The 12,263-nt window shown below is 44.8% G+C and overlaps 1 protein-coding gene across 1 annotated transcript in view; it reads left to right on the top strand.

Moving 5' to 3' along the window:
* The window catches only part of LPAR1 (lysophosphatidic acid receptor 1), a 49,830-nt gene extending 41,031 nt beyond the window's left edge, over positions 1–8,799 (top strand). Inside the window, exon 3 of the mRNA XM_009583608.1 lies at positions 8,498–8,799. Within this exon, the coding sequence (XP_009581903.1) occupies positions 8,498–8,799 (302 nt within the window). The remainder of the gene's footprint in view (positions 1–8,497) is intronic.
* The last annotated feature ends 3,464 nt before the right edge of the window (positions 8,800–12,263 follow it).

Raw genomic sequence — 12,263 nt, 5'->3', positions numbered from 1 at the left:
GGAATATCAGCTGTGGTGAAGATTGTATGTCCATTTAGGAAGAGTTTTTTACTTTATTTTATTTTTCCTGAAAAGAAAGGAGGTGATGAGGATTAAAGGGATGAACAGGTGAAATACTAAATATTAAGGCCCAGAATAACGTGATGCTAACATACACTGGAATTTTGGGCAAGGCATGCTGCTCCTCCTAGCCCAGCTAGAGCACAGGCAGAGCCCCAAGGAAGCTTTCATGTTAAGTCATTAGCATGTTTTAAATGCTTCAGGAGGGAAGCCACCAGGTTCCTCAGAGAGGGGGTGATTTGTTGACAAAAATAGCCGTGCCTTAAACACCGAATTAATTCTGTGCTCAGGAGTTCAAAGGTGAAGACAAATGTTTGAAGCAGACACATACAGTATTCCTCTAAGTTTTGGAGCAAGACATGATTTCTGTGTTCCTACATGATCCAGCCATTATTTTGTGCAAAGTCTGACCAAACTCAACAGCTCAAAATCCCAGAACAAGATTCAGGAAGAGGTTGGAGTGTGCATGTGCGTATAGCTGTGGAGAAGGTAGGAAATCAGGGAATGGATGCAGTACTAGCAGAAACAGTTTATTTAAAAATCTCTTTGCAAACCATTGGTGCAGTAGACTGAAAAATCTGGCAAACCTGTCAACTTTTCATGTGGAGTTCAGATACCTGGAAAAGCTGAGGTCAGGATTTTATCTATAATCTGCACTGTTCAGCTCATGGGAGACTAGAATGGGGGTCCCCAGGGATGGGGCAAGTATAGTGTTGTGAAAGACAGGCTGAGAGCTCATACCACTGGGTTCCTCCCATATGCCCCTTAGTTGTGCATTTTCTCTTACTTGCTTGGGTCCTCTTGCTCCAACTCATCTTATGAGAAGTACATGTAAGACACTGTTGCATGAATATGAATGTAGATTTTGTTTAGCTTTGCTTTGTTTCTCATTTCCTATTTTACACTGCTGGAGACATCCCCCCTTCCTTTCACACACAGCCCCACCAGAGAAATGTTTGGCTTGAAACCCAAAGGGGCCATTGTGTCAAAGTCTCCCAGACACATGTCAGAGAAAGCAGCGTTTTGCACTCAATCAGAAACTGCAGGAGTGTGCTACGAATCTCTCTCTCATTCAAAATTAATACGGCTTCCTTAAATAAAGACACCTTAAATAAATGAAGGGGTTTTGATAGTACACTTTTCAACAGGACCATTCTTACTGGCACGCTGCATGCTGCTCTCCCCTGCCTGGGGTGTTTTTCAAGGACTGTCTTTCACCATCATCCTCGCCAAGCCTTTTGGAGTCTGGAGTGGATGGAGAGGCAAGTCTTTCATATCTGAAGTTCTGCAGAATTTGCCAAATTTAGCATAGGATTATTTTACATTTGTTAATCTGGTCCATATGTGGTAGTCACATTTTATTTTTTCACATAAAAATTCCATGGGTGGAAGCAAACCTTACCCCAGTGCTGACTATTTCCAGCAGAAACTACAAATAACAGCCCCAACTGTGTTTTCATCCACCAAGAACTATAAGCTATATTGTAGTCTTGTTGTGGCAAAATGGGGGAAAATTACGTCAGACTAGAATTAGAAGAATTGCTCCTACACTCTGTATGTTTACAGTGTGATAAATGATCTTCATGGATCTTTTGCATATATAGTAATTTAGCATTCGTTCTAGATTTCATTCTCTAATATTTGTATCTGGGGAAAACAATATATAGCTATAAAGTGCTATTTCATGAAGTACTTATCTCTATTCATGCTATGCACAAGATAACACGCAGTGTGATACGGAGGGTTATTGATACAGCTTACAGTTGGCTAGGGCATAAAGAAGTGCAGTTGTGTTGCAGCTGATGAGCTTGCTCCTCAGCTAGCATAGCAAGTGGCTTTCCCTGCTGAGGGTGGGATTGTATCGGGATATGGAAAATGCCAGGTATTTCAGTAGCCCTTTTTGGCTCTGGTTGTGTTAAATAAAACAAATTGTCTCCCCACAGCATTGCTTTCAGCCTGCAGAAAGTGCAGCAAGACCCTACTCCCTGTTGGTAACTGTCCTTCCCTCTCTCGGTCACCGTTGTCCCAGTGGAAGAGGTGGTGTAGCCACCCGTCACAAGTGCCACTCTGAGAACAGGAGGGCATTTGGAGAGGACAGTGTGTGGACAAGGGGAGGTGGACAACAGCGGCAGAACGTAAATGTCCCTGCAGTTCAGCTGGAGTGGGTCTTTTCTGACTTTGATATGGTAGTGCCTTATCTGTTTCTGTAATCTTTACAAAACTGCAAACACAAGCGAGATCTTTTTTCCCCCTTCTCCTCTCACTCCTGTCCTGGTTGCGGCTGGGATAGGGTTAAATTTCTTCCTAGTGCTGTGTTTTGGATTTAGTATGAGGAGAATGTTGATAACACACTGATGTTTTCGGTTGTTGCTAAGTGCCCTCCTAGTCCAAGGACAGCTCCCATGCCTACCGACTGAGCTAGGTACACAAGATGGGAGGGAACATAATCAGGACAGCCAGCCCAGCTGGCCAACCGGGTATTCCCTACCATGTGACGTCATGCTCAGTGTATGAATGGTAGGCGTGATCCAGGAAGTACCGATCGGTTATCGGTCAGCGCGGGTGGTGAGCAATTGCATTGTGCATCACTCATTTTGTATATTCTATCATTATTATTATTATTTTCCCTTTTCTGTTCTATTAAACTGCCTTTCTCCTCCACATCTACACCCCTTCCAATCTAGGCAAACACATCTAATGTATGCGCCCTGTACAAGCCCTCCACGCGGATAAACTCTCTCCTCTCCCCGGCCGGAACACAGAGGCCCTTTCCATATTTTTCCCCTCCATACGGACTTCTCCGTATGAGGAATTTGCAGGGTGAGTATGAGGCCATGCCAGAAAACAGAAAAGTCAGGGTCAACACCCAAGATGGGTGGAAGAGGGCACACGAAAGGGACACAGTATGGTTAAGCAGGAGAAAAGGGGTGTTTCAGAATAGGTGTGCATTGACAAGAGCCGCATCCCATGGGAGCTTCCAAGGGACGGCGGTGTGTGACTTGACAGGAGCAGAAACGCTTCTTTTGCTTAGACGTTGTGAATTAGAGGAAAATAAACCTTCATGGAATAAACGCAGACTTGGAAGAAGGCAAAAAGAAAAAAAAAAGAAAAAAGTGCTGCTTAGGAAGTGCTTCGCCTGCTAACCTGAGAAGTTTCACAAGTAGCCGTCCAGTCTGGTCACTGGGAGGTGGCCATGTGCGGGTCCTTGGTGCCCGGGCTGGGTGTCGCAGGCTGAATTGCATCCTTGACCCGCTGCCCACCCCGGGGGCGGCTCGGGGACACCGCAGCCCCAGGGAGCTGCCAGGAGGGGGACGGCAGGCAAGCCTCGGGGTGCTCTTCTGTGCCACCCCCTGCCAGGGCTGGCCCTGAGCGGCCCCGGGGGCTGGGTGCCAGCGTGCCTGTTGTCTCTGAACTTCTTACGTCCTCCCCAGAGCGAAGCCTAACACAAAAATATACTGCAGTTGATCGGTGTCCTGCTAAAGCAAGACTCGCTTTCCGTCTGCAGCAGCAGCAATAAAACCGTTTAATCTGCAGCCCTAGGATAAAACTGGACCAAATGCTTTTGCCGTGCATGTAGAGGGACAGTCGCTTGGAATTCACTTCTCCGAGCCTGGGTTTGGATCTGTGCAGTGTCTGCCTTTCGGCTCTTTGAAAAACAAAAGAAAGCTCCGCACGACAAACTGAAACTGTTTTTCCCCCTCTTCAGCCTCTTTTCCACTAACTATGTCAGATCCCCCGGGTATGTCTGCTTCTCAGAAGGGGGGCTCTTACTTGCTTTGGTTCTTACCAAGTTTTTGTAAATACAGGCATCAATTTAAGACAGTCTCCACCTGTAGGAAAGAAAGTCATCCCGAATGGTCAGTGCTTAGTGATAAACTAAACCAGCAGGCGTGCTTGACTGCAGTAGCACAGAGGTGATCTGTCATTCAAGTACAGCCTTAAATTAGTATTTCTGTGTTTTAAGAGGCTGTTTCTACCTTATCCTTTTTTCCTAATTTATCTTTCTGTACTGTCTGCAGTTTGTTGTGTTGATTTTGCAAACATTCCTGAGAGGACCAAGGACCTAGTAATGAGTGACTAGTTTGTCAGTGTTTATTCTCATGTAGCTTGTTTCTTTTCTGCTGCTGGTTTTTGGAGTTGTTTTCTCTTTTGTTTTTCTAGTCACTCATTTTTGTGTGATTTATCATGGTTGGTTTCATATGCCTACTGCCCACAACAGTTTTACTCTCTTGCAATCAAGTTCTACTCTCTTGCTGTGAGGCCATGCCACACTTACCCAGGAGTTACCAAGCATGCAACTACCATGGAAATACAATCTGCACTGGTGCAGCAGACGACGGTTCAAGACAGATGTGATATCTATGTAGTCATATCGTGGTCATCGGAAAACCCCCAGTGGACTTCTGGCATAGCACAGCAAGACAGACTACGCACAAGGAGTTTCAGCCCTGGGTGAGAGGTATCACGCAGCAACGGAAAATGAGATTAATGTCATGACTGCTTTGTTGTAACTCAGATTTCCTGCTGTAAAATGTGCTTCTCAGTCTATAGGGACCCTTCCGCTCTTGTCCCCTTAAATCTTTTTAAAAGATGCAGTGCCATTTCTCCGTTTCCCCCAAGCTTTCCTGTCTCATGGCTAGCCATTCGCCTCTCAGCCTGATGGGCATTTCTTGCTCACCAGGCCCTCTCTTGCCAGACCCGCAGGGCAGACCTTGGCCATGCAGCAGAGGGATGTTCCTCCTGCTGCAGTTGAACAGCTCGGTCAACTTCGTGCAGTGCCAGCGCCTCTAAGGACTGCCGGGGTTGGAGGTGCCACCCCAAAGTCCAGGCAACAGTGCTCTTCAGCCACCCAAGGACATACCATCTGCAATTTTATTCGTGCACGTTGGACTCTCCTAGTGCCGTGGCATGACAATGACATATCCACGAAGATGAGCAGATTTGATTCACTGAATGCAACAGATCTGCTCTGTATGTCGTTGTAACGTGGGTTTGACCGAGTTTGTAAAATGTTAAGATGCACTTGGAAATTACTCACACTGCACTTTGGGTTGCTCTCAGTTCTGTTCCTGAGCAGAAAAATGCATCAAGATTTTGGTGTATGCTTAAGGCTTTTCAGTATATGGCAGCAGGAAGCTTTTGGATCTCATTATTTTATTAGATGTGATATTTTTAGATCTTCGTTCTTGGTGAAATCAATGCGCAACAGATTTCTGGAAAGGGGAAGAATTTAACCTCACTTTTAGCTTAGTATCACTTTACTTTGACAAATATTCCAAGTAAGAAGTAGAGAAAATAAATTTCAAGCTTTTTTTTTCCTTCCAGGGAAAGAATTCCATGTTTAACGGATGATGTTTCTACATCTGAAGTAATAGGAGCCTGACATTTTTATATTCCTTGCATTGTACCTAACTCAAACATGCCCTTACCGTGAGTGATGCTTTCCAGTATTTTCCAGGGTACTGACAGTTAAATAACAAGTGAGAAAACCCAAGGCATTGTTTGTGTCACCATTTGCAAGCACTTAACTTAATAAGCCACAGGAGCCATTAGCATGGTGGGAAGTTTTGCTAGGAAAATCCCAGGGGCTAAAGTAAAACAAAACCCACTAGACTGAATGGGGCTAGCTTCAATGGCTTTTACTTCCTGATAACAAATGAGCCGTCTGTTCAGAAGCTTGAAGCTAGCCCTGTTTGCACAAAGGTGCGGTCCTGGATGCTGTGTGCTCCTCTGTTGCCACCGCTGCCGCGTGGAGGAAACAGGGTGGAAAGTCATCCTGGTCTGCGGCTGGGGGCCAGGGCAGCGGAAAGCCCACGTTACCCAAGTGGGTCTGGAGCTGGACAGCGTGGGTTTCTTCTCCTCTCGACACCCTGGCTGCCAGCGCGTCATTGACCCAGCTCCACGCCTGGCGTGAGCAGCAGGGTGGCAACTTCCAGAATAATGACTTCCATTCGCTTCCAGAGCTGCATGGGAAGGCGACCCTTTGTTTTTATGGTTTTTTCAGTGTAGCATGAGCTGCACAGAGCAATTAGTTGCTTGCTGAACCACAGTCCACTTTTTCTTGAGTGCAACCACATCAAACCTCAGCACGTATGTTGTTGGATCTATATGAGATACTGAGCCTAGAGAGGCTCAGAAACTCCACCCGAGACCAGTGTTCAGTGCAGTGGGCTGCATGAGGAATTTTGTCAGAGACTTTGGGGCTTTCTCAGGGGCAAATGCCTACCTGCCTCACCGTACTGCTTCTTGTTGTTGCTGCTTTTAACATACCCAAAAATGATAGCAACAAAATGTTCTGTTTGACATATTTAGTTTCTCAACAACAGATTTGAAAAAAAACAACCAAAAAAAAAGAATTGTTGGAAAATTGGAAGCTTTCAATTGCGACTTTGAACAACGCTACAAGAGCTTTCCTGTCAGCTCCATTGTTCCCACATTGGACTTTTCTGCTACAGGCCTGGTGAGGATGCTGTCATCATCTTTTGTCCTTGACTGTAGGTCCCATGACTTGCAGTGTTCCCGTCTCTGATGTTGTTCTCCCGAGGCAGCCTGTAATGAAGAAAATACGTGCTCAAGCTGGAACAAAGTCCACCGCTGCCTCACTAGCTAGGAGGTTGAACACAACACGCACAGTTTCAGCAGCGAGTGGTTGAATTTGAAAGATTGTCTTGGTTTCTGCAGAAACCAGCTTAGCAGAGCTGCTCTGTGCGGAGGGCAGCCTCTGTATCAACCCAGACAATCCTGCAAATAAAGAGATGCAGTTTTCTACTCTTCTGGGAACAGGTACAAGGCAGGGACAAAAGACCGTAGTCCTTTGCCTGCGTTTCAAGTACTCTTCTCTAGGACTGCTGGAATCCGAAAGAACTGCAGACAAAAGCTATGAAGTGGATTCATGTGTTTGATGCCACCTCAGCGTGGGAGAGTTTCATCCCTCTTCTGTAAAATTGCTGCCAGCCCCTAAAGAAGTCATTTGGCCGAAGACATCGGTGCTTTGTACTGGCAGCTGGCAGTTCGCCTCCCAGCTTCTTTCCCTTTGCGAGCTTTGTTGGTCAGCAAAGTGATAGGCATTGAGTGGCACTGTGGCACCATCAGTTGCCAGCAAGCTCAGTTTAGGGATGCTTTTTTGTATGTAGCCAGCCTGTGTGTGGTTGCCTGGTTGGCAACCAATGTCTGTAGCCCGGCACACCCTGTGTGTTTGCAGAGCCCTTTGGAAAATGTTCTTCTGTTTGATCTAGGTGGGTTTGGTATCCAAACGGAAAGGTGTCTGCACAGCTTACAGCCGCCACTGCGCAAGCTGGAAATAGCTGGCACCTTCTTGGCAGGCATGGCAAAAGGCCGTGTGCTGCGGAGACTGCCTGTAGTCAGCCGCTAGACCTGCAGAGAGCATCACTGCAGGAAAAAACGGAGGCAGTATGTTAACAAATAAATACTCCAGTGACAGGAGAACCTGTTTGAAAACAGTGCTCACCGGGTAGTGCTGGGAAGCCCTTATTGCTGCTGCCTGCGCTAAGCCTGCCTGCCGATGATAAGACCTTGGTTTCCACCTCAGCCAAGCATGTCAGCCTGGAAAATCTCAGGAGCACCGCCTTCGTTCTGACATGATTGGTGTGTAAGGGCTTCCCCGGCGGTGCTTATATTTAAAACCTCTTTAACCTTGCAAGAAGTTACCATCTTCATTTAACTCGGTATTTCCAATAAAGTGCGAGGCATTTGTTCATTTCTGCATTGAACTCTGAATTTTGTTCTGGGCTTTATCCCCCTCAGAGCTTTGCAAAGCAGAGAAAGGAGGGGGAAGCATTTTAATCAGGGTAAGGCTCTTTGGCATTTACGCTATTGAAGCCTGAATAGAGCCCTAAGAAAAGAAGTAGATCTGTTGAAGGACGACATTTCAGTGCAAGAAGGATGTGTGTTTAGGACTTTCCATTACATAATGGGGCTGAAATGGATTAACAAGACCCAGGCTTTCTTTTTCTTGAGAATTGCTGCCTGCACCACTCTTTTTCTATTATTGATGCTTCAGTCACAGCACTCACAGAAAGATTTTCTTTGTTGTTACTAGTTTGAGAAGTAAATTGCAGCATTGTTTCTCCTGATCAAGAGATTGATTAGTCAGAGGTCTCTAGCTGAAGGGAAAAAATGTTCCTCATTATCAACTTTAAATGCAAATGTATTTGCCAAGCAGAGAACGTTTCAGATGGTGAGTGTTGGGGGGGAATGCCTTGCTCTTTTGATGTGCTGCCCAAAACCATTTACAGATCTTTGAAAGGCGTCCCTCTCATCAGGTCAGTGAAGAAATAGTGTGGGAAGGATGCTCTTGAAGGAGAAAATTAACCGTTGCCGCTTCCAGTTGGATGGTTCTCATAGTGTCTTGACGAGGAATGGTGCATTAGTATATTTGTGGGTTTTGTTGTGTTTTGTCTGCTCTTTCTCTTCCTAGGTGCTTTCATAATCTGCTGGACCCCAGGATTAGTCTTGCTGCTCCTGGATGTTTGCTGTCCCCAGTGCAACGTCCTGGCTTATGAAAAATTTTTCCTGCTCCTGGCGGAGTTCAACTCCGCCATGAACCCCATCATCTACTCCTACCGGGACAAGGAGATGAGCGCGACCTTCAAGCAGATCCTCTGCTGCCAGCGCAGCGAGAATGCCAACGGCCCCACTGAAGGCTCGGACCGGTCGGCGTCCTCACTCAACCACACCATCTTGGCTGGTGTCCACAGCAATGACCACTCGGTGGTGTAAAACCGCAGCCAGCCGCGTGGCCGACGAAGAGCAGCGGGCTACACCACGGAGCGGGGTGGGTGCACGGCCCCGGGGGAAGGTAACCCACTCACAAGGTTTTCTCAAACACTAATGGACTACAAGTGCTTCTTTTCCAGGGAACTCAACGCACCGGTGTGGTCCGCCCCGTCCGCAGGACTGGCCAGGCTGCAAGGCCTTTGATTTCTACTTTCAAAAAGTAGAAGGCAGATGCCTTGTGGCAGAGGTCATTAGTAGCCCACGGAAAGCCTCGCTGAGACTTCGTCGGACTTCGCTGCATCTTGGTGCCAGTCTGAATCAACTCTGATTAATTAAGCTTATACCTGCTTCACTGCATTTACATGTAGCCACTTAGTCTTTTTAAAAAGGGAGTAAAGGGGATAAAAGTATGCCTACCATTTAATAGACATGTAATATTTATCACCATCAGCATGCTTGTGATGAACATTTTCTGTGCAGGGAGTAAAACTGTGCTCTAGTCTTCGTATCCTTAGGCACACCGCCATAACTACAGTAAAAACAAAAGTAATTTTTTCTAATACAGGCAACAGGAGGATGATGAAACAGACTCTTCTTACCTTCATTACTGGTGTTAGAGAGCATGCATGTTCTGTGTGTATGCACATTGTTTTAATTATGGGGGGGAAAAAAAAAGCTCGTTGTAAAGTCTGCAGGAAAGTAGAAAAGCATAGACTGTATTCCAATGTTTGTTTAGATTATGAAATAAACAGTACTTTAGTCACAAGGTATTTAACGTTGTTCTTTGAAGTGCGGTATGAAATGTGTAACATGTGAGGGGTCCCAAGTTTTTCATGGACAAGTTCTTAAAGTAGGACACATCCCTAAGGCTCTTAAAGGGCTACAGTCAGGTTGGTAGATTTTTAAAAAAATGTATTTATGGCATTGGAATGCTTTTCTTGTTCATGGCAGAAAGCAACAGGATTTTTAATGTGAAAAAAGTGTATACATTTTATGGAACCTTTCTTGCAATTGAAAACAAAACACCCTCTGCATTTTTGCACTGAGAAATATTTGTAGGGTATCTTTTAAATTATGTACCCTTCATTTCAAAAGCAGTGGGCTACAAAAAGCCAAGGTACAATTTTATTTTGTACAGTCAAGACAACGTATGTATTAGTCTATTGCAAATGACTGGACCGTGCTACATATAATAGCCACACATGCACATTGTTATGAATAGCTAAGCTAACAGATGGATTTTTTCATATATGGCTGTTTCAAAGAGAAATGCCACTCATGTGAATCTTAGTTACCAAGAATCAGTGACATGAATCAAAACTCCTTGACAGGGGTAAATATGAGAAAAGATGGGATCTTGCTGATAAAAAACTTGGGACCTTTCTCTGGGAAACTGTGTGTTCTCCTAACAATGTAAAATATATCAACAGTAAATTCCTGGGTCCATTTTCCTCATTGTAATTTGCCTCTATAACAAAAAACCAAACACCACCCCACCACCACCCCCTCAAAAATCAGCAGTGTATCTGTCAATGTAACGTACTGGAATGTAACATAAAGGGTAATATTCTCCCTTTTGGGCACGGAAGAAATGGAGGGAAGAGGGTCAGCCCAGCAAAAAGCAGAGTTTTTAGCATCTCTTGCTTGGAAGAGATGCTTGGATTTTATACTTCCAGGCATAAAATTGCTTGGAAAAGGCAGTTCCTTGCTGAGGAGGGAAGAGCAGCAAGTGAGTAAAATGTGTTTCCACTGAATAAAGTGAGAGTTTTGCCACTGCTTTCAGTAAAACTGAAATTCACCTGTACTGTCAAGCCGAATTTGTGTGGACACTGTGGAAGATGGAGTGGGCAGAGGGGATAAACACAGCATTATCTGCCAGTTGGCCAAGGTATTGAATGTCGCCCTTGCTTTGGACAAAACAGCCCTTTTTTCTGACTGTGTATGAGAGCAAGTGAATGTAAAGGTTGATTTGGTTTTTATCCACATAACTGTACTGAGAAAGAGAAGAACAGGCTGTATGAACTTTTTCATTTAAAAGCATCTGCTTGCTAAGCCACTTGTAAATTTTTCTTAGTGCCTGCGTGATTTTTGAGCTAGTGCAGGTAAGCAGAAGAAAGGAGAGGGTAAGAGTGCCCTCAAAAACAGGGGACATCTGACTGAAAAGCAATTTCCTTTTCTCAAGAGTGCTCGGAGTTGCTTTCTTCCCTGGATCCAGGGAGAGCACTTTTTTGTGTCCCCAGCTTCCACACAAAAGAACATCATAGACACTTTTTTTTTTTTGGGGGGGGGGGAGAGGGGGCGAGTGCCCTTTCCAAGTGTCCTTTTTACTGCTGTTTGCATGCTCTTTTTTGTATTTCTCCTGGATAAGGTGGGAGGATGTCGTTAAGAAATAGCAGCAAATCATTCACCCCAGTTTACCATGCTGAAAGTGTGGTGGTTTTGGAGAAGCTGCGGGTTAAATAATTTTAAACCAGGGGTGTGATCGTACGTGACACACGGGTGGGCCCAGAGGTCCCTTGTGAAGATGGATGCCCAAGGAGGCTTTTCTTTTCTCCTCGTAATTGCGACAGGTGGCAGTTGCTGCCCAGGTACATCGACCAGCCCTTCTCCAAGGAGGCACTCGACAATTCAAGCTGGACCTTTTGAACTCTTAACAGCAGTTAAATTTCAGTCATGGGGTAGATTACATTAATCCGGGAGCACTTCTGGCAGCAGGTGGCTTTTTCTTCCAAAAGGTGAAGTGCAATGCTTTAGATCAAAGGCAACAGGATGCAAAGGTTGCTTGTACGATTCCACTAGAGGAACTCACTGAGCATGTGGTTGCTGTTTAAAAATTTAATTAGTGCTTTGTTTTGTTGACATGGTCTCCCTATATCCTTGAGAAATCTGATCTGTGGATTGAGTGTTTCTTTGCAAGCTAATGAAATTAAAGCTGCTGTGAGCAAAGAGAATAAAAACAAGAGCTTGGAATAGAAGGATCCATTTGCTCTCTTCTTTAGAGTGGTTCCCATGCCACTTGGTTTCGTCTCAGACTTTTTTTAACTTCTGCTTCTCTGTTCAGATTTTCCAGCTTCATTGTGCTGTTGTAGAACTCAATTCTGCTATGTGAAAACATGGTGCAAAGTACTTAGGGAAAAAAAATTGTTCCACTTATATTTACTTATCTCAAATCCTTCAAAAGGTTTTAGAAGACTTCTTAAAATACCAACGATCCTCCCACAGTCATTAAAATTCTTCTGTTGCTGGCTGCCTCTGGACCAAGTAAATCCTCTTGAAGTTCAAATGTAATGGTGTTTGTTTCAGCAATTGTAGTGGTGGGGTGTTGTGTATTAAAAGGAATATAGTTGATGAAATCATTTGCAGGTCAAAGAAAATGGGGTTTTCCTACTTCGTTTTCTCAGTGGAAGCACAAGTGTGAAAACTAATGAAAAGATTGCCTTTGAATGAAGGATTATTAAGTAAAATTT

The sequence above is a fragment of the Fulmarus glacialis genome, unplaced genomic scaffold (genome assembly GCF_000690835.1).
Source record: "Fulmarus glacialis isolate BGI_N327 unplaced genomic scaffold, ASM69083v1 scaffold3638, whole genome shotgun sequence".
Classification (NCBI taxonomy): domain Eukaryota; kingdom Metazoa; phylum Chordata; class Aves; order Procellariiformes; family Procellariidae; genus Fulmarus; species Fulmarus glacialis.
The sequence above is the reverse complement of the archived record's forward strand: the minus strand, read 5'-3'. Positions and strand labels throughout refer to the sequence as shown.